This window comes from Neopelma chrysocephalum, unplaced genomic scaffold, assembly GCF_003984885.1.
Source record: "Neopelma chrysocephalum unplaced genomic scaffold, ASM398488v2 Primary Assembly neopelma1_23b, whole genome shotgun sequence".
Lineage (NCBI taxonomy): Eukaryota > Metazoa > Chordata > Aves > Passeriformes > Pipridae > Neopelma > Neopelma chrysocephalum.
This window is the reverse complement of record NW_020897692.1, coordinates 7806842-7829679: the sequence shown is the minus strand read 5'-3', so window position 1 is coordinate 7829679 and position 22838 is coordinate 7806842. Positions and strand designations below refer to the sequence as shown.

The window sequence follows — 22838 nt, the reverse complement described above, 5'->3', positions numbered from 1 at the left end:
GCTCTCAGATTGCACCAAATACTAATTATCTTTTTTAGTGTATTGAATTTTAAACTACATAAATGGCAGTGGATTACTTAAATCACTTCCCCTTCAGTGTGGAAATAGGCTTCCTCCAGCTAGCTTAAATTGATCACTTAAGTGGATTTTGAGGAGATATCACAGTGTGGCCACAGTAACCCTGAGAAAACTGTTGGGGGGTTCAGAATTGCTCTGTGTACTCCAGCACTTACCACATGAGCTACAACCATCTTCGGTTGTTTCTTGTCAGATGGTATGATGACAACCCATAGTTTTTTTTCTCTGGACTATCATTACTAATGAAAAAAACACAACAAAAAGCTTGCTGCTTTATAGAATTAGAGAACAACCTGGGTTGGAAGGGATCTTTAAAGGTCCTCTAGTCCAAAACCTCTGCAGTGACCAGGGACATCTTCAACTAGATGAGGTTTCTCAGAACCCCATCCAACTTGACCTTGAATGTTTCCAGGGATGCAGTGTTGTTGTGGTGTGAAGAAAATTAACTCCACCCCAGCTGAAACCAGCACATGTGTCTACCACCTCTCTGGGCAATCTGTTCCAGAAGCTTGAGAACGCCTGAGAACAGAATTCATGGCATGATATGAAAGTTCCCAGAATTGGTTTGGTTTGGTTCTCTATAGATGTAAACCTAAGCACCAACTGCCTTACCTGAAATATTAAAATAAATCCTAAAGGCTTTCTGTGGTCAGTTGTTTTTGTAAAACACTTCTGATGCTTTAACCAAATTGTCCACAAGAGCTAACCATGAAGACAAATTCTTGTCCAGCTGAGAGAAGCTCAGATATACTTAAATATTGTATTATATTATTTTGGACTTAAATTGCCTGACAACATCTTTCTGAGTTAACAGATGTGTGAGCTTAACTCACTATGTTAGAACATTCATATATAATCTCTCAATGCTACATTCTCAGGGAAGTTACATAATACTAAGCAGAAAGAGTAAACATGAACCCATTTTTCATCATTAATAGCTATGTCCCCAGTACAGATGAGAAATGTTAAAATATGTTGATTAAATGCTGGTATATATTCATCAAGCATGTCAATCAACTGAAGAGCAATATAATCATAAACATATAATTAAAGGTAAATTGTTCATTCCACAGGAACCAAGCCAGCCCTTCAAGAAACTGCAAAACCTGAGAAGTCTCACCAGTTTTGGAGCCATACAGAGGCTGAGTGCAGTTACTGATGGTCCATGAGAAACCATGACTCGGGAATTACTCCTCAGTGGCAGTTGGTTCAGAATTAATGATTTGGTTTTAGGAAGTTTAAAAAAAGATGTTAATCTCTAACATGTCTAAGTTAGTAGAGAAGGAAAATAGAATAAGCATTAGAGTACAGAACATGCTCAAATTAAACATTATCACTAAAAAGCTTTTTTAATCAAGTGTCCAGTGTAAATAAGTCTGCAGTAGGACAAGCTGAATGGGCATTTCTGAGACTTTCTGTACAGCTGAGAAGCTGAAAAGATGATTCCTGATTTGTGACATTACAGAGCTTCAATTTTTGTTGTCTTAGGTGCTCCAATACCCCTGTGTGTTTTGGACTCCACTGAAGTTTACTAGAACAGATTTAGAGGGGAGATTTAATTAGACATCTGGAATCTATATTTTTTTTTACTTCTATGTTACATTCAGTTACTAAGTTACCATTTTTCAGATTTCTTATTTCTTCTCCTTCATACAATAAAAAATGATTAAAATGTAGAAAATAATAATGATAAAAACATAACACATATAATTGTACTTGAACAGCCTGCAAACCCCAACTTCTATGCTTTAGTGATTGTGACAAATGTGAGATGATAAAATGCCCGTCAGGCATTTTATGCCCCAAATTGAACTTTTCAGGACATTGCTTTATTTTTCTGCTGTTAAAACTGCTGAAAGAAAACAGGATCTCTGTTTCTTAAGACTTTGTTTCCTTCCACTATTTCTTTCCTTTACTAAGTTGCATATTCTAATCCTGTTGTCATCACAATCTGTCGTGGGAATATGATATGATGCTGTTCTCACTGACGGCAAAACTCGTTTTGACTTAGAAACACAGGGAACCACATTGTATAATCCCTTTCCTCAGTTTATACAACATAGAGTCAGCACTAAGGTATCAAATGGGTAAAGAGTAAAACGTTGACTTCTCAGATAAGGAAAATAATTAGAAAGCAGAATGTTCTAGCAGAATGTATAAGAGAAATAATCTCAAGTTGGGTTTTTTTAAGCGTGTTAGTACCCCTTACTTACCGAAAGCTAGTTTATTCACCAAGCTCAATGTGCTCAAATATCTTATGTAAGGTTCTTCAGGCTTGAGACACAAATTCAGAGATTATGAAAAAAAATCATCCTAGGCTCTATGCTTTCTGCATAAAATTGTGCAAGCTGTAGAAGCATGTGATCTGAAATGGCATGATCCCCCAGTCAGAGGGGCACCAGCACTGCTCAGAATAGCATGGTTCATGGCAACGCAAAGGGATGCTCTGGGAATGGAATGAATTCTCAGGACTAGCCTATGTCATTTGCTTTCTAGCCTGGGTTTCATATTGTTTCATCATGAAGAAATCTTGGCCTGATTAAATCCCAACTGCTATTTTCCTCCACTGCCCTCTTGTTAAAGCAACATTAGCACAGGCAGTGAAATTTGGCTCATGAGTTTTGGTATCTAATCTTAATCAATTAAAAAATTGAAAAGAAAAAATCAAAACATCAATAACTCTACAGATTTTTTTTAATAGACACAAAAGATCTTTATCAGAAAGGAAAGGTTATATGACAAACGATATGCAGGTTATTGGGTGCAACACAATGATCTGCAGATTTCCCACTATTCTTTTTGTGCACCTGGAACAAGGAGTGTACTCAATCTATTTCTATTTTTCATTATGGAAATACGCAGATTAACAAGAATGTTACACAAAATCTCCACGGATTCGGAGAGAACATAAAGATCATCCTCTAAATGACTGCTCACCTTGAATCTCTCCATAGATGCTGCCCAACAGAAAGACAAGCAGTCTCTATATTTACGAGTAATCATACTTGCAAACTCTATATTTTTCTCACCTCATTTTGTGCATTGTGTCAATTGAAGGTGCAGCAAGATCTGCTCAGCAGATTGCTGAGGTTATCAAAATACACTCCCAAGGTTTACAGCAAGGAAGAAAAAAAGTGAAAGGTTTAATACTACTGGCACGGATAATGAGGGAAGAGATCCAGACAGCACACATTCTGCTTCTTTCTCTGCTGATCTCTAGAGAAAAAGCAGGTCATTCTTATACTGAGAGAATGCCAACAGGTGTAGTTAAAATGGGAACTCCGGGAGGAAAAAAGATATTGTTGGACATGCTTCTGCACAAGGAACTCTTGAAAGCAAAGGAAAAAAAAAGACATATACGTTTGAGTTACAAAGTACATTTTCACTACCTAATCTGTGAATGAGGATCTTTGGAATAGTGCAACTTTCCTACTCCCAGGATAATGATGCCAATAGGTGTTGCTAATAATCAGGATAATCATGCCAATAAATTACGGTTATGCATCTGACAGGAACCTCCTCACATGGACTGCAGGGAGAGGTTTCAGTGTTAAGGCAATCACACTCAATGGCTGTGCCCTCCTCCTGCCAGTTCAACACCTCTGCTCCCTGTCTGGCTGCTTTGCCTCCTAGCCCCTCACCAGGTATTTTTCCATGCATCCTCCTCCTTACACCCATTTCCCCAGCTGATGTAGCTGATGTGCTGAGAGGGCTTGGGCTCCTATTGTTTTCTTGTGACCTGTTCACCTCCCCAGATTCAGGAGATGCTTTCCACTATCTTATGGCCAGTGAATCCTGAAATACTTTTCTGTACAACAGAGTGTCCTCAAGGGACTCAGAAACATTCTCCCTCCCCCATCAGGATGGCCTGTCGCTTCTTGATTAGGGCATTTTCTGGGGTAGTTGAAAACCTAAGTTTTAGTTCTTTCAGCCTGAGATAACAGTCAAACAGATATATCCTGGTGCAGCTGAGATCTCCCATATGGTTTATGAGGATCAATAACCCCATTTCAGCTGAGAAATACGACAGATAAAACGGACATATCCCACAGCAGATCATGGTCTATGCTGCCTTATCCCTCAATTTAGCACTCCAGATGCAGTGATTTGTTTTTCTGCTTAGTTCAAGATACATAACTCTGTGGATATGAATAGGAAGTTCCTGCGCACATTACGTCCACAACATTCCTAATTGTAATATAATTTTGAGTTTCAGGAAGGCTGGTCAGATGTGAAAATGTAAAGGGAACTGATCCTGATGATAACGATAAGGACAACTAACTAACAAAGGGGTGTTCAGTGTTTTGCTCATGTTCTCTTAGACAACAGCCTGATAATAAAATGGAACAAAAGAAACAAGATGAATGAGAGTGGAGCTCTGAAGAGGAAATAAAACACAGTTGCAAACAAAGATAGTGAAATAATAGGGATCCTTTAAACTAGTTGGCTCTTTCCCACAGAACCTAAAAGACACAAAATTCACATAGGCCAAAAAGGCTGATTGCTAAACGTGTGTATTTTTAAACAAACTTAGAGTCAGGAAAAGGGTAAGGACTGGATAATTTGATGACCGAATGGAACATCAATTGGGTCAATTCAATATGAGCCTTCAGTGCTCATAAAACTTCAAAGACTTATTTAAATTGTAAGTCCTATCATGTATTTAAAATTAAAAATAATCTTGGATGTAAGCATTTCCCTGTTCTCAGATTTTGCAAAAGGAAATTTGTCACCTAGCAGTAGAACACAAAATGACAAATAGAAAAGCTCAACAGGTGAATCTGCATTTTTTGGCGTCAGTTTAGACGAAATAGAAATAATAAAAAGTATCAAGGCAAGTAACGAGGCCAAGGCTGTGTGTCTTCCAGTGCAAATAGATGCAAGTGCTTTTGTTTCCTTTTACAAAAATACTGACAATTTAGAAACCTCTTGAGCTTTCTCTTTCTCCATTGTAATAAAAGGCATAAGAAGCAACAACAAAAATCCCATTTTACCGTATTTGCACTGCTGAGTTTAAACATGGCTTAATTAAAAAACGAAAATTACTGCATTTCTGATGCATCGCTGAGCCACTGTGCAATGCACTCATTCCCACAGTGCTCCAAAGATGCCTTCCCTAAAACCCCTAGGGAAGCATCTCACAGGCCTGCAGGACCTCAGCTGTGCTGCCACTTCACCACTTTACCACATTGTTGCTCCCAAATCCTCTTCTTGTGAATGAGTTAACGTATGCGATGCTGTTCCTCTCCGAGTACGCCGTGAGCACAGCCCTTCTTCCCCAAGAGACCCAGGAGCATTAAACCTGTGAGATCATATGGCTTTTCAACAGCATGAGGACGGACAATTCCTATACTGTTCCTGTGCATCCCCACCTGCCCACCTCAAACACCAATCAGCAGTTAAAAGCACAACACGAAGGGAATTCTGAAGAGTGGAGCGTTACCCAGCCTCTCAGATGGAAAGAAAGGTCTGCTGGAGCAGAGTGAGCAAGTGGCTGATTTGGCACAGAGATGCAGTCAATGCTGGTGTGCCAGCATTGGCCCTTATTGATCAATATATAAACTCACGTATAACTATGCATACGTCTGCTTACATGTGACTTTTACATATTTGTGTAAGATGTAAATTAAGTGGATACAAACTTGAAAAAAAAGTAACTCTAGCCCCTCCAGCCTGGCAGGGGGGCTGTAAAAATCTGACCTTCTTGTCAGTGGAGAATAACTGCAGATATAAGTTCTAGTTATTTGGGCGGTTGAGTTTTATTCACCTTTTTTCCCCTTTTTTTAGCTATGGGAGGATTATCTAGAGGCTTCTCAGTGCAGATCCCCCCCCTTCCTTATCCTAAAGAAATCATTTCCCGTATTCACACAAAAGGTTCCACTCATAAGACACAGAGTAACAGAGTAAAGTTACCTTCCTAAGTGAGAAGTGTGATCAACATATGCTAGAAAACCTTTCAGAATCATATGTAAAAATAGCTGAAGTTGTGTTGTTTGTATTAGCACTCTGAACTATTCCCAAGCTGAGACCAGATCTTTGTATTTGCTCAGGTGTAAGGGGAAGTGTTAATGTTTACTGAGTCAGAACACTGTTTCTTAAAGAGCTTAATTAAATTTATCGTTCTTGGCCATGGTGTCTCAAGACAAGTCACAGAACATACCGAGCCACCAGAAAAAGGCAGATAAGTACAATCCCATTTTCTGTGTTTTTCAAGTAACCAACTGTGACAAGGGGAAGCATCAGTCTGAAAATGACCCTATTCTATTAACAGTTTTTCTTGCCAAATTCTCACTATAAAAGAAGAATGTGGAAGTGGAAATAATTGAATTGCACATTGAAAGAGATATATTGCATATGAATTAAAGATGCTTATCTTCATTAAAATAACCAGATAGAGAACTGCTGTGCTTCATTCAGTTAAGAAAGACTTGGTATTCATGTTTATTTTCCATTTAGTAATCAGAACCCCTGGGATATGATAACTTAGCTGGAGCTGTTCATCTTGAAATTTTCACTTGGAATCCAACCCAGTTTGCAATAATTAAAAGTTGTTATCTGATGGGGAGAAAATAGTACCTTGTTTTTTCCTCCAATTTTTAAATTACTTTGGTTAGACTGTAAGAAAAGCAACTCCCAGATAGGCAGGGTGCCTGTCCAGTTTAGTCTCTGACACTGGATGCTGAGAAGGCTGGGATGTATCTGCCTTATCTATGTCTGATAGTTTTTAAAACTTCTCTATGCTTTTGGTCTCTATGGCACCCTGTGGCAATGAGTTTCTAAATTTAATTAATTAGTTTCTTATACCTTAAACAATGTTTAGTACATGGATGAAGTGTAACTTCAATCTCTACAAGCCATGCTTACTCCCTCACATATAAAACCTTCACCTTAATTTTTTTATAACCCATGTAATTTATTTTTTACTAACTTCACCATTTGTGAGCAGCACCCCTTGAACTCAGGATGTTAGTGCCTTTTCCATTTTTGTAGGGATACTGGATTTGAATAGCTTCGAGTCACGGATACAAAATTATTCCTCCACAGTCATATGTGGAAATACCTCCTTCAAACTGCTCAGGATTGAGTCTAGAATGGCTTTTCTCCTTGTAGATCATCTGACTAGTTGGGCCGAGAACTGAAACAATCTAAAACTGTTGTCTCTGAATAATAGCGTGCTCTGAACTCTTCCTAATCCCCCTGCAGACAGCTGAAGTCTCCCCTTGCACTTATCTGACCCTTGCAGCCTTTAATCTGAGGGTGTTTTGCAGCCGTTGTCACCACCCTTGTGAGTCACTAGAAGCACAGCCTCGATCATCAGGTGTATTTATCAGGCTTAACTTTACCCATTAAACAGGTAAGCATTTTATCAGAGGTTGCCAGGCAGACTTCCACACTTCTCATCATCAGAGGACAGGCACTTGCAGAGTGTTGCTGGTTCCCCCTGCTTTGCACCCTGCCTCGGGATGGAGTGTGCTGTCCTCTAGATAGGCCAGGCTGACCTCTGACTGCAGGACAACTGGTTTTTAACTCTCGGCTAGGAAATTTCAACCCACATTGATTTTACAGCACATATTCGTTCTTTTACCATTGTGAAACTCCTCTTTCTTTTAACAAACACTACTGCTCCTCTAATGGTGTAATCTTCTCTGTTATTCAGATATATTTGAACTCCACTGTATTACAGTATCACACTGATTATCTTCTAGCCTACTTAGTAGGCATCTACAAGATGTTTGGATTTTGTCATCTTGTCTCAGGCACGCAGAGTGTTTTCAGTTTTGCCCTTTCAATAATGAGTCACTCCAACTGGCATGCTCTCCTACATCTGTCACCTTGTCCTCAATCCTCCATTTTAAAGCACTCCTACAGTCTTTTTTTTTTTTTTTAAACCCTGAATGCTAACAGACCCCTTCCCCTCTACATTGAAAGCTGGAGTTTTCACACATTCTACATTTGTCTATATTATATTTACTGGAATTCTGATTTATGGAAACATAGACTCTTAAACACAATACTTGAGAAGTCTGGGAAATAGAAATCTTAACTGATAAACAGGAATGTGAGTAATGTCCTCATGGGACACTTAATCATAGCAGTCCAGTTCAACAAGAGAGCAGAGAGCTGTGGTGAGTCTGTCCATCTTGCTGGACTTCATTGATACAGAACAGTTTGGTTAGAAGGAACTACAAAACAAGTTTGTGCATAATTTATTAAAAATGGAGATGTAAGTTTTAAAATAAACATACAAAATTCAAGTATTTCTCAGCCTGTACACAGTTATATTACAGAAATAAAGAAACATGCACATTTGCACACACAAAGACAAACCTTTTGAAATAAATGATTTATTGAAAATTATATCCTTCGTTCCAGTGCTTACTGAGGTGTGCTGTTAAGCCAAGCTAATTTCTTGTGTCTACCTCAGAAAAGCATTACCCCAACTGTCACTGTGGTTTGCATGCATAGCACAGCGGAGGACACAAACTCCATGTCCGCCTCCTCCAGGGAGTAGTCCCAGAAAGCTTACGCTGCCACTGCTTTCTGGTCCTGAGTTCCATTCCAGATTTGTCCTGCTACTTGGCCTGTGATAGGGAATCCCATGCCCATGTAAAGCCCATAAAAATGACAAAGCCTAGTGCTGCTCATGCCTCTGATCCTTCTCCACTGTCAGCCTTACATATGTACCTAAGGGTGTGCTGGGGAGGCTGAGGCCATTCATAAATCCAAGCTTTTGCAGAGTATTCATAATGCTTCCTCTCATTCCACTATACCAAGGGCATCTTGAATGCAAGGGAGGATTAAGCCTGGTCAAGCCAGTACTTTCCAGAGACATTACCTCTCATCTCACCCCCGACCCACCACCCCCGACCCACTCCCTCAAAAAATGGAATTTTCCAGAAGATTAAACATATTAGCACTTATGACTAAGAGCAAGCAACTGAAAACTCCACGTGAAACTTCCTATATGTGTTTTGCATGCAGAAACCCTTGGGTATTTTATACAGAAATGTTGATTATAATTATAGTACTAGAACATCTCTACTGCCAAAGCGTCTGCCTTGCACCTGCTCTCCTACCATGGAAAGAGAGCAATGAAACAGAACAGAAGCTGCAGCAGGAAAGGGAAGAAAAATAGTAACCTCTTTAGAAAAATACCATCAGTTTTTCTTCAAACATTTTTTTTCTTGGCTTCAGAGTGGGAAAAAACAAGCATGGCTCTTCCACTGTTTCCTTGCTCATGATATAAGCAAACTCATGAAGGGCATCTCAGATCTACAGTTCTTTGAAGAACTGCAATGAAAGGATGGATCCTCAGAAGCCAATATTTTCTCTTTGTCTGGTTGAGCAGACACAGGTCTCGCAGTGTCAAGACAGGCTTTCTTTCCCTTCCTCCAAATGGAACGTGTTTATTGGCACTGTGACATCAGCTGAGAACCGATATCACTCCCTTGCAGTTCAAAGTAAAGTCACTGCAGGTTTCAGAGGGAGCCAGGGCAGGATTTAAAACTGTATTTCCTTTAGAGGCCATTGAATCCCTTCTAGATTTCCAGCGTGCTGCCAGTCAACATGGGGTTTTTTTTCTGATAAGAGCAAAAAATGCATCAGTAAATTAAGCCCTCAGCTATCCTGCAGTAAGTACACAGCCCTGGTTTTCATATATAATGAAAATTATATATGAATACATATATATATACTAATATATGTACACATTCAAAGAAAAATACTTTATCTGAACAAGGTACTTTAGAATGTATATATATATAAAAGTTGCTTTAACAGAACATTCACTTAATATTTGTGAAAATTATGCCTAGCACTCCATATTCATGTCCTCTGAATCCTTTCTATGTAAGTCGGTAAATAAATACATAAACAAACCCAGCATTAAATATACGTGCTTCAATGTATTTAAAATACTCATTTTAGACAGAAGGGCACTTGGTGCACACGTCAAACAATTTTTTATTTTGGAGTATTTGCCAAATGCTAATGTCACAGGCAATATGAAAGATCTCTCGCAGTGCTGAGATAATAAATTCCCAAGGTAATAATTTCCATTATTAGCTTTGCATTTTAGCTGGAAAACACTTTTAAAATTCTTTATGTTTTACATTTCTTCTTAATAGCAGCACCATTTAAAAAAAAAAAATATATTTTTCAAAATTTGTATTTAGGAAAATACATCTGACAAGGTTTGGATTTGCTATTTGTCACTTTCCAACTAAGTCATATATATTTGGGTTAAAATTACTTTAATATGTATTTCATGTATATATATATATATATATAGTCATGGTATACAGATATAAGTATATATATATAAGTATATATATATTCTGGGATGGTAAGAGTATCTATATTCTTCTATATAATACATGTTTTATATAAAATACATTTTCACAATATAAATATAAATATAGCTAGAGGTAGAGATAAATATAAATTCTGTGAAGCTAAGAAAATACAAACAGCAAAAATTTAAATGTCTATTATATCCACAAAGTATTTCAATAACAACAACAAAAAATTATATGGTATGGACAGTTATTTTGGAGAAAGAACCAGCTGAAGAAGATGGGAGGCAAATGTAATGGAAAAATTTGGACTATTTTTTTTGTTTTACTCACGCTGCAGCAATGCCTGGAGGCAAGAGAGGTACTTGGCTGACTAACAAAATGCTAATTATTCAGAAACTTCTGTTTCACAGAGTAAAGCCACATCAGTAACTTGGAAAGTGGGATCTGTGGAATTCTTAAAGCGTACTAATGAAAAAAATCTGTCAGGAAAAAATTTAAAAGATAAGACAGGAAAAATTTTTAATAATGTGATACCACACTTATTTGCCATCCTGTCTTTCATATTGTGAATTTCATATTGTGAGTACAGGAATGTAATGTGTGATCATGAGAATGTGGCTATAGGTTAAAGAGGAAAGAAATCAATAACATGTTAAGCAGAAGAAGGTGATTCCAATATTGAGGATGCAGCTTTAAAAACATTGTGATAGTGTTCAAGTTCTTTAAAAATGACAAATTCATTCCTATCAGACAAAATTTGCTATCATCTACTTTGAAATTTTTACCTGTGTACCATACCTGAGCATCTGTATCAAACCCAAACATTGTATGGCCAGTCTTCGCGAACGAAGATTTGGGAAAGGTCTTTTACCTTTCCAGCCTGCGCAATGGATTTTTTAGGTGAGACACAGCCTGCGCTGAACTGAGCCCACCCTTTAATCCTAAGGTTCATCTACCGGGGCCAAGCGAGCTTGGACAATGGCAGTGAGGTCCTCAGGACGTAGGTTTGTTTAGAGTGACCTTCTCTTAGATGGATGCCCTTACAGGGCTTGACGAGCTCCATCTGCCCGGGGGAATTCCCTGACCGGGGATCGAACCCGGGCCTCGGCGGTGAGAGCACCGCATCCTAACCACTAGACCACCAGGGAGGCCCACCCAAACATTGTACCTCATAGTTTTCCACTCAATATAAAATATATTGAATATTTTGATATATCTATGTTTTGATAGTGATATCTTGAATATAAAGTTTGGGCCTATAAAGACATGCATAAAAGCTCTTGAAAGAAATTAAAAAGGGGAGGATCTTGGGCAAAATCTCCAGATAAAATATACCAGAGATGCATCTGTCTCACACTCCCAGCCAACCGTGTGTCAAAACATTATTAGGACTGCGATAGAGAGCACCAGAAGGTTAAAAAAGTGCCAGAACTTTGGTTGTCTACGCAACTTAAATTCAGTTTGCACCTGTATATGCATTATGGCAGTCAATGGCTCCATCATCTTCTGTTTTTCCCAAGTCCCTTCCCTCTCCCGGTGCCCAGAACAGTTGATGAGAATGTATTGAACGGCTTTTCAAGATATCAGTTGTTCTCTGCACAGTCTTCACCCTCTGACGGTTCTTGCATAGCAAAAACTTGCAGACAGTATTTCAAAATGCTGCTCTGATGGCAGGAGGGTTGGACCTAGATGATCTTTAAGGTCCCTTCTATCCCAAACCATTCTATGATTCTAAGATTCTGCAGTGCCAGTAACCATGGTGGCTGAAGGCATTAACTAACAGACTTCATGGAGCCTCTAGGGACTACTGCTACCATTTTATACCCAGGTAACTAATATCAAAAAGGCTCTTTAAACCTGGCTGGCCAGTTTGAGATAAAGAGGATCTCATTTTTCCATAGCTTTGAATTATATAGTACTGCATTTAAGGCACGATCCTCATTAATTTCAAGTGCAGTCAGGAGCCTCATATCTAGAAGGTGATGAGACCTTGCCAGCAGGTTTCTCAGGCTTTGCCAGAGCAGGGTCTCCAGAGGTCCATATAGGCTTTGGGAAGGTATACATTGGGGCTACAACTCCTATACCTATTTTTTTCCCAACTCCATTCCTCTCTCCCTTTCCCTCAAATCTACTAATATTTTAGTCATGTATCTTCCCAGTTTGGCTTTTCATCTCACTTCTTATTAACCAGTCCCAAATTCTAACCTCCTCTCTTCAGACTACCTCTGGGACCAAGATATCCAGGCCCAATATCCTTCACTAGGAAGAACCTGTCTCAAGCCTTCTGACTGTTTTCCCAGTCTTTCCTCCATTTGTAGGCACTTGGAGCTCTTCCTGTCCTCAGTCCTTCACCTATTTTCTTACCTTGTTTAATGCTATTTCTCTCTCCCAGTCTCTCCTTCCATCTATCTTTCCCTCTTCACAGAACCTATTGCTAACTGACATCACCAATTTACTCTTTTCCAGTCCAAATTGTCCTTCCCATGCTCAATGCTTTCTTTTGCCAGCTCCTGTGTCAGTCACTCTTGCTTTGCTTCTGCAAACTTACTCCTTGGTGACTTGTCCTACTCATTCCCTCTTCCTGTTCTCCACTGCCTACTGGGGACTTGGTCCAATCTGCTTGCTCAAACATAAAGCTGCCTGAAGCTGCCCTTCCCCCTATCTGCTGGAGCCTACTCCTCCCCCAAAAAAGGACTGGAACTTTTTCATGTTGCAATATGATGTTTCTACCATTTCTCCCCCATCCCTGGAAGTGTTCAAGGCCAGGTTGGATGGGACCCTGAGCAACCTAATCTAATAAGTGGCATCACTGCCTATGGTAGGGGAATTGAAACTAGATGTTTAAGGTCCCTTTCAACCCAAACCCTTCTATGATCCTTGAAAATGGCCCAATGATTTGAGCTGTCTTATTTTGATTGTACTTTCCCCCCAAACTAATTCTCCTACCACAAGAAAATTTAGCCCAAGTAAAACTTGGAGAATTATAAGCAATGGAAATTGTGATTTTTAAGGGCACTGATAAGCAGCCTTAACAATAAGTGACACTAATATTTACCCTTGGTACCTCTGCCATTTATCTGCATCTTCATTTAAACAGGCAGACTAGCAGCCTGTACCAGTCTATTCCTCGTGCTCAGTGTTACCACTAAGGATCCCTGAGATGTGAGCATGCCATGAAGAAGTGCTGAAATTCTGACATGATGGAATTGGCAGCCTTGTAACATCAGTCACAAGAAGCCAGGGGAGAACTGCAGACTTAGGGAGTCTCTGTCAGCGCTTATCTCTGGGCGCCTGCATGAGAGCTCTGACATCCCTGCAGTGCAGTACAAGACACCATGTGTACTCCTCAGGGCTGGCACTGCTTATCTTTAGGACTTATATCACCTTTCTCAGGTGCTTGTTTGTCGGAGGTACAGCTCTGTTTCTTCCCATTCATTCCTTCCTGCCAGAGGTTAAATACTGCATTATATACATCACTAGATTAGTGGTATGTATCCTTTTGGAAAGTTGATGCTGTGCTGATAGCTTGGAGAGACAAGGGAAATTGAAAAACAACCACTCTGCTTCCATTACTATCTTTGTAGCCAGGAAAGCAATAAATCTGAAGAAACAGTTAATTGAATGGAACATTGTGAGAGGACAAATGACATTGCTAGGGACTGTATTACCAGAGTGAGATCAGGACATTCCAGGGATTATCTTAATTTCTTCATCTCTTCTATCAATAGCTGTTGACTTCATTTCATTTGGCTGCCTCTCACTTACTTCCAGAGGCAAGAGGACAAATCCTGGACTGTGTGCTCCAACTGCAGCAAACACTGTGACATTATGCTGCATTATGCTGAGGCAGCCAGACACTTCTGCTGAGTGCTGACATCAATGATGTATCAGTGTTTCACTGACTCCTATTCTATTAAAAGAGCTTAACAAGGTTGGTGTTCAGCACTGATGTCTCTCTTTCTTATGTGCATGGAATTTAAAGTGCCCATAACTCAGTAGCAAGTGATACTCTAATTTTTTTGAAAGATCCCTGTAACTGGTGGCTGATTCCATTACACATTATCAGTCCCTTGATGTGTTGCTTTCCAATGTGGATACACTGTCCCTTACCATTTGCCAGCCTGGGCCTGGGAGTGGAGTGCAATGGGGGAGGGAAATGAGGAAGCCCAACTTGCTGTGTGCAGTCACACATTGCCACATGGACACGTGGGGGTTTCAAGTAGCTGTGCGTGTGCCATAAACACAAACCCATTGCTCAACCCCCAGCAGATACCAACGGTCACCTGACCACAAAGTTTATAACAGCATCAGGACTGGGGTAAATCTAGGAAAGCTGGAGGTTTTCAGTCTTGTTGACAGAGCAGAGTGTAAGAGCTGTGCTCTTTCAAGTGTGGCCATTCACTCCTGAATCCTCTAGTGTTGTTACCAGGAGCTAGGTTGCCAATAACAAAGAGTGGATGAAAATATGTGCTTTTCTGGAACTGCATCCCTCCTTTTCACAAAGTTTTCCTTCCAGTATTTCAGTTGAACAGAGGAAGGGGAAAAATAATTTTCTCTATAAAATGAAAGAAGGATGTTTAATACTATTACAGCCTAGTCAAAATCTGGAGAAACGAGGTGAAGTGAAATGGATGTGCCCATGAAAGAGCATTTCATCTTCAGGTCTCCAAACATATCCCTCTGTAGGAACCACATGGCACTTGGGCTTAAGTGGAATTACACTCTTTGAATACGTGCTGCATTTTTGTGTATAAATAGGATGGAAAAAATACACAACAGCAATAGGATGAGCCCAGGCTTTATTAGCCAAGCAATAGTTTTATAGCCATTGGTATCATTGGTAATGTGAATAGACCAATCTGCTGATTAAGTTCTGTTCCTTTAATTTTTTTTTAAATAAGAAAAGTTAATTTGTATTTATTTTATTTCTTCAGATCTAGTTTGGGTCTCATATTATTTACTTACCAAAAACATCATTTTGTGGAAATGTTGAATGAAACCATAGCAGAAAAAATGCCATACATGTCATATCACAACTAAAAAATGCTTGAGGCTTCATAACACACCATTGCAAAGTTTTCAGTAAAGTGTTCATAATTGCACACAGATGAACATCTACCAAAGCTATGCACATAAAGTTCCTATGCAAAATTTGTTTTTAGTGGCAAAAAAATGATCCATTTATGAGCTAACAGACCAAACGTGTAAATAAATGACATATGCGTGCACAGCCAATATCGATATGCAAATATCAGGCTTAGACTTATTTTCCAAAAATTGGTCCTGAAGTGTTGCCAAAAGTGAAAGCATCAAGATGAAGCTAGGCTATAACATAACCAAGATCAAATTTTTTCAGTTAATCAGTTTTCTCAGTTCAGTCTCAGTAAATAGAGGAGCAGTTCCACGTTTGACCTTGCTTTTCTCCACTAAAACAAAGTTCTAACAAGATCAAGCCAATCCTCTCCCTATATCAACTCATCCAATAATTTTCATACAATAATTTCATGCAATAATTTCCCTGCTTTATTAGTGAGAGTTTGCTCTGCTTTCAGAGAGGTGAATATAAAGCCATCTGAGTGTCCTCTGTCCAGATATTCCCATGTCCAAGTGTGATTAGCACTGTCTTGTCAAATTTAGCTCTAAGCCATTTGTGAACACCTTCTTTGTTTATAGTAGCACACTGAAATCTCCACAGACCTCTGTGTTTGCTCTTCTGTGTATCCTATTAACAGTGCACTACATTTCAAGATGTCATACTGCAGAAAGCCACAAAAGCACTTTTAATCAATCTAAACATAATCAAGTGAATTACTTTCATTCTGGATAAATACTGCTTGGTATAATTCTGAGAAAACAAAATTGGGTTTTAGTTCTACTGCTGTAAATTCAGAGTGACTGTACTAGAATTTTTTGTACTGCATTTGAAAGTCTTCAATTGCATCCCTATAAAAATTCAACTGTGGCTAAACAGGATTGAACCCCATAAATGACCAGCTATCACCTGCTTGGAAAGTGGTATAAGGAAATTTTCAAAACTATATGATCTTGAGAGAAATTTTCAAGAAGCTGATAACTGGTGGAATGCCCAGATATTTTTACTATTCCACAAGAGAGTAAATAAAACTATATAACATAATATTTCAGTTTTCATTACAGTATAATTGAAGCAAAGTGTATTAGATCCTGACTCCCAGCCTTGCTTTACTAAAGGTAGTCTAGTTACATAGGTGCAACCAACAACAACCTTGGACTTGGAGTTTTCTTAAAAAGCTGAAATTCAAAAAAGCAGGAACTAAGGCACAGAATGGGAAATATTGCTTTAGTTAGAAGAGTCAAGAACATGCATGAGGGGACTACCTCTATCAGACTTCATGTTGAATTCAGCACTATGCATACCACTACTATATGCAAAGAACCAGTTTTAAGTGTGTCCCAGCACTCCCATTTGTCTAACTATTTGCTCAGCAGGTATACGTAGCCTATCTCCTCACAGACATTTTAGCATGATGAAACTGTGGATCGGATAGTAACTTACCAATACACTGTTACGGTTGATTTGTGCACAAACTGTAAAAGAGACAAAGCATCTTCTATCCCTGATTTGCCAGTTTCTAGCCTATATGTCAAGGTCGGGGGAAGACAGCAAAATGTTAAGATTTGGAGTTGGGTTTTTTTATGGTGTCAATGAGAATAAGTTATTAATGCAATGACAGACTTTTCTATTTCTCTCAATAAACAGGACTGCATTACTGAACTGTAAAGCCAAGAAGACAGTGTGAAAATATGCAGGGGAACAACAGCTGTCAGTCATTATTTTCTCCTTATCCTTTCAACACCTCTGTTTCAATTTGCCCTCTAATGGGTAAATCACACTTTCTCCTTAGGACATTTTCTCATGTAAGGCAGGTACTAAAAAGAGTCCTGAGACAATTAAGAGTCATTGGCCAAAGACACCCTGTCTTTTGTTGCTTTTACTGTAGACATCGAAGCTAATTTTTATGCTTTATCAAACGGATAAAACTGATGTGTTCTCTTAGTCCTTTGTGATAGAGGATGTTTCTGCTTTCCTTCTCTAGACATTGAACCTTGCTTCTTTTTTTTTCCTTATACAGCCTCTCTTACATTTCTCAAAAGAGAAATATAAAATATAAAAGTTATTGCATCACTTCATTTAGGTCAAAGAAGAATCTACCATCAGACAGCATTTAAACATTTGTTTTATGGTTTACCTCATCTGACAAGGCTTTGCAGTAGCTATATGGAAAAAGAGGAAAAATAGAAACAATTTTGCTTATGATCACATTCAGTGTAATGCACAAGCTACTTTACTCTGCACTATTCTCCATTTCTTAACTGTAAGAGGAATATTTACTGGTGTTTGAGCCACTGGTTCACTCTGAATTTAATTAATCTGACTCTATGCCACAGAGAAAACAAGGCAGGGAAAAATGCAAACAGCTACAAACATCACATGTCCTACTAAACTGGACTTTTTAACAGAAAATACATTTTCCTTTAATAACTCTGAAAGTCATAATTATCAATTTTTCCAAGCAGTCAAGTGGCAGAAACCTCCAAAGTGACAGAATATGTCCACTGATGAAGCTGGAGTATATCACAGCACGCACAAGCTTGAACGCGTGCACTCTTCCAACTAATTCTCTTTCAAAGTAAGCGGCTGCTTTTCTTCAAAAAGGCAATTCAGTTTACATCTGGTTTTGACTTAAAGATTTGAAAGATTACCCTGATTACATTTCCCATACAGCTTCTAATATGTAACTTTTTTACAACTGGTACTGCTGCTACTATTAAGTGAAATGGATTGTGCAGAAGATGTTGTGGAGGAGGCACAAGTCACCTGGCAGCTATCCTTGGGCAGTGCTAAGGTACACACACTCCTTATGGCTACACTCAAAAAGGCAAAATATTGTCCCAAAGAGTGCCTCAGTACTGTTTACCAGCTCTTATGTAACTCTGTTGTTTCTGTTGCCCGTCACATGCATCACTGATTGCAATCTCAGAAAGAAAAGGGGAAACAAAAATAATAAATAAAAATAGAAACAAAAATAAGCTCCCTTGGTACCAGGGAACATGGAAATCTTAGGAGCTTGGCATAAAACCTGGCATGTGTAGTGACAGCGTCTGATGCTCGCAGCGGAATGAAATATTGGGACCACGTGAAAAAGAATAAAGGAAAGAACATTCCCCCTGTAAAAATACCCTATATATATGTGTGTGTGTGTATGTATGCATGTATGTAAAGAGCCACCATGCTAACTAAGAAAACAATGTAGTTTTAGGGAGAACGCGTCAGGGAGCGTACCGGCGGGTGACGCGTTATTAAGGAAGGACCCCTCCAAAAGATATCATGTTCCCCGCCACCCCGGGATGAGATCCCTTTGTCCGTGCCCGCTCCCGCGGTGAGCAGCTGGCGCTGCCCTCACCCGGGCTGGCGAGCCGCAGTGCCCTCCCTGCCCACACGCCGTGCCTCGCTGCTTCAGGGCATAAACAAACACGGGCTGAACAACAAAGGGCCGCGCTGGCGGCGGCCGGGCCGCTCCGCCGGGGCACAGAGCGGCCGAGCACGTCCCCGGTGCCGTCCCCCGCTCCGTTCCCACAGGGGCTGCCCCCTCCCGCCCCCGGGCAGCTGCCATGTGTCTGTTCAAGTGCGATTAACCCCGCCCCCCCCCCCCCCCCCCCCCCCCCGCTTCCCCTTCCCGGGCCATTTGGGGCATGCACGCGCCCACGCTCCGTGTTTACACGGCGGCGCCTTCGCGCGGAGCCTTTTTGTGGATGGCGCTGGCAGATGAGCCGGGGGAGGTGGGGGCTCCGCGCCGCGCAGCGCCCGCCGCCACCGGCTATAAAAGCCTCCGGGCCCGCAGTCGGCAGGGCCAGCCGAGCGGCCGCGGACAGGCAGAGGATGGACGGTATTGGCGTGGGGTGCGCCTGCCCCCGCCCGTTCTCGGTGGCCCTGCCCCCGCAGGGGTACTCGCCCCTCTCCTCCTCCCCCCGGTGCGGGGGGCGGCCCGGCCCTGCCCTGACGGCCCTGCCCTTGCCCTGCAGCCCGACGCCCTTCTGGAGACCATGGTTGCCCGCGCCGGGCGAGGCGGCCCCGCGGAGCGGCCCCGGCCCCGCAGCGGTGAGTGTGGCGGGGGCGAGGCGGAGCCTCTGCCGCCGGCATCGCCGCAGGAACGACGGGGGAGTCCCGGCGGGGCGGGGATGCTCGGGGTGGGCCTTGTGCCGTGCCGAAGGGCTGACCTTTGCTCTCTCCTCCTCAGCCTCACAGCCCCGGCGGGCTGGCGGACGCCTCCCGAAAAGTGGCGCAGTACACGCACCCCGTCAGGTAAGTGGCTGTTCGGGCCGCCGCCGGTCTCCGCGGGGGAGCTCTTGGGCACACGGGGCCCGCTGGCGCTGCGCGGCCAGGAGGAGAGTCCTTCGCTCGGCAGCGCAGTGCCGTACCACTCGATCTCCCGCCCCTTTTGTTTCCATCCATATATTTATGTAGGTATTAAAGTCCCTTGGGAGCGAATTGGCCATCTATGTGCTTTTGCACTGACTGGTCGTTGGGCAAGTGATTGCCAGCATTTGTGAATTTAACATCTTTGAGGTGTTGATGTGCTTCTGTGGTGCGGGACTTGACGTGCTACGCAGTTATGTGGGCATTTTTTTGTGGTGGTGAAGTTGGCTAAAGCCAGCTACTCATTTCTAGGCCCAGGATTAAAAAAGGAACGGCGGTGTAGTTCCCTAGGCTGTCTTGCTGTGCAGACATTCAGCGCCCTCACAGACCAAGGAAGCAGGTACACAGGCACGGGAGAGAGTGGCAGGCAGAGAGTATGGACTGGCTAAGCAACCATTGCCAAGGAAAATACTTGTGTAACTACTGCTTTAATGATGAAGGTAATGATAGTATCTGCACTGTCAGTTCTGAAAAGGAAATGATGAAAATAACTACAGTTGAATCTGCAGGAGAGTCTATATTCAGAAATATGAATAGGTGTCAAGAGACGCTTAAAGTAATTGCACAGGTAATTCTTCCAGACAAGATGCAGCTTTCTCCCAAATCTAGGTTCTGATCCTTCAAATACTGATGCACAGATTAAGCAATTGCACAGGCTTACTTCACTGTGACTGCTCCAGTACTTAGGTATGCGTGAATTCTGCTGCAGGGAACACCGGGACTAACACGTTACAAAGCTGGTGTCAGTTACTTTGTGCTGAAAAGAAAGCAGCGTTCTGTTAAACAGTAGCCTAGAAAGTATTTCTTGTGATGGCTAGAAAGCTGTCTAGTTCTGTATCTTTAAGCATTTCTATTATAAACAATCTGTAGTCAGCATTTCGTTATGTTGCAGTGTGCTAGTCTCTTGGCTCATGGGACTTCTATGGTCTGTTTCTTCTAGCTATTTCCGAACTGTAAGTAAGAGGATGTTAGTTGAAAAGGAACAGGAGGTATGGAGTATATTAATTGCAATATATTATCACTAGCTGATAGCCCTTGTCAACTATATCACCAATTTTTGTTAGTTTCTAGATACAACACAGACTACTTTAAAATCTAGATCCATGGGGCATTCTTCCATAAGGAGTTTCTTGGAAATATCAAGGTCTGATCACTCCTAGACCTTTATCTTTCCTTTCAGTTCGGGATTTGTTTCACACCATTGTAAACAACTATCTAGGCTGGAGACCTTCATTAAGAAAACTCTTAATTTAATCCAAATATATTTTGGATTCTGTTTGACACTCACTATATTCCCTAGGAACAGTTCCAGTCGGGGCAGTACTACTTGAATCTGTAATACTGTTAATGAGGTACTGGAGTGTGAAATTTCGCATATGGTGGATCTTGGGCTTTAGGGTAGTTTTGCTGCAAAACTAGCACTTCGAGTGCATCTTTATGTCTTCAGATGAAAATACAGAATCCAGGGAATGTTTTTTGTTTGTTTTTTTTTTTCCTAATCATATGTAGAAAGTGATTTAGTAATTGACCACATGAGGAAAAGCTCTGTAGGATGCTTGTCTTAACAGAATTTCACTTTGGTTTCTTACCTGCCAGCTACCACATAAAGTATGTAATAAAAATAAGCAAATCTGTTGTATACTTGTTTCAGACTATTTTGGCCCAAATCAAGATGCTATGATTACTTGTATCAGGAAGCTGAAGCACTTCTGAAAAACTTTCCAGTTCAAGCTACAATTTCCTTTTATGAAGACTCAGATAGTGAAGATGATGAAGATGAACTGGAACAAGAATCAAGAACAGAATCAGATTGCTGATTGCAGGGAAGGCCAATGCCACTTCTAAGACTTAATTTAAACTTAATATAAATATGTATTATAGTATTTTTAAATATAATTTATTTCTATGTAAGTTATTCTTAATAAAACTGAGATGTCTTATAATTTAACTGAGCTTTTTCCTTTGTTCTGGTCCTGGTCTAGGCAGGGAATGTATTGATTAGTATTTTTATCTAACATTCTATGTTTTGTAGACCATAACCTGAACACCAATTTTAGGAGCAGAGAACAGATGCCTTGCTTTAAAGGGCTCTATGGTTATTTGACTTTCTCAAAGTCTGAGGACACAGGGAAAGCTTTTCATGGTGATTTAGTAGGCTCCATATGGAAGTGTATCAAGGAATCATTGGATTAAGTATTCTAATGTGCTTGCTGTTACAACAGAGTTCCAAACATGGAGAAGAGAAACAATATAGCTGTTTTCTAAATGGAGAGAAGAGTCCAAATTCTACTCTAGGTTTCGATTTTTGAAGGAGGTGTTTGCCTTAAGTCATTCATACCCTCATGTTCATGTACTGTATTGTTATACACGATAGTTTCCCACTACATTTTTTTTGTGAAGTTGACAACAAGAAATGAGAAAAAGGCCTATTGTGAGTTTGGTTTTAATTATTGAAGCAAAGTTTGGTACCAGTCATCACGAAGGCCAAAGGCCCTAAAAGAACAACAACAACAAAAATCCAAAATTTTAACTTGAACGCCAGTGCCTCTGTCAGGTAGAGCTTGTGTACATACCTGGATATACTCTTGCCTGAGTGCTGCGTGTGTCGCTGCAGGCGGGGCTGGCTCAGTGTGCCAACAACATCGCTGGAGTGGCTGCCCCATCACATCTGCTCCCAAGGGACCCGGTGCAGGAACGAATCGGGCCCTCATACACAGCCGGGCTCAGCATTTAACCTCCAGGGCGTGGGCAGCAGCAGCCGTGTCAGTCACGACAACCTTCCAGCTCGAGCACTTGGCGCTGGGAGACCTGGACGTAAAGCCAACTTTAGAGAGAGGGGAGGCAACCCCCGGCCGTGTACTCGATACACGCCGCTCCCTCCCCGCAGAAATGTCCAGCCCCGGGCGGTTTCCACCGATCCGACCCCGAGCCAGCGCTGCCGGCCCCGATCGCGGCCCGGCCATCCCTGACCCCCGCCCGGCCCCGGCCCCGCCCGGCGCGGCGGA

At 41.1% G+C, this 22838-nt stretch overlaps 1 protein-coding gene, 2 long non-coding RNA genes and 1 other non-coding gene across 5 annotated transcripts; 1 reads left to right on the top strand and 3 right to left on the bottom strand.

Annotated features, from left to right (window-relative positions):
* Positions 1-8269: 8269 nt before the first annotated feature.
* Positions 8270-19714, bottom strand: LOC113973758. 2 transcript variants are annotated; one of them, XR_003536339.1, is made up of 2 exons: positions 19635-19714; positions 8270-9659 (listed from the first exon to the last, which is right to left on the bottom strand). It is a non-coding gene; the product is annotated as an uncharacterized LOC113973758 (long non-coding RNA). The 2 variants fall into 2 exon arrangements; XR_003536338.1 differs by lacking the exon at positions 19635-19714 and adding an exon at positions 11844-15329.
* Positions 11453-11524, bottom strand: TRNAE-CUC. The gene has a single exon. It is a non-coding gene; the product is annotated as a tRNA-Glu (tRNA).
* On the top strand, positions 19039-21781 carry RIPPLY2 (ripply transcriptional repressor 2). The gene is made up of 3 exons (XM_027696235.1): positions 19039-19515; positions 19655-19719; positions 21485-21781. The coding sequence occupies exons 1-3, from the start codon at positions 19183-19185 to the stop codon at positions 21648-21650; spliced, it is 564 nt and encodes a 187-aa protein (XP_027552036.1). The 5' UTR covers positions 19039-19182; the 3' UTR covers positions 21651-21781.
* On the bottom strand, positions 20243-22802 carry LOC113973752. Its single transcript, XR_003536337.1, has 2 exons — positions 22407-22802; positions 20243-20784 (listed from the first exon to the last, which is right to left on the bottom strand). It is a non-coding gene; the product is annotated as an uncharacterized LOC113973752 (long non-coding RNA).
* Between the last annotated feature and the right edge of the window lie 36 nt (positions 22803-22838).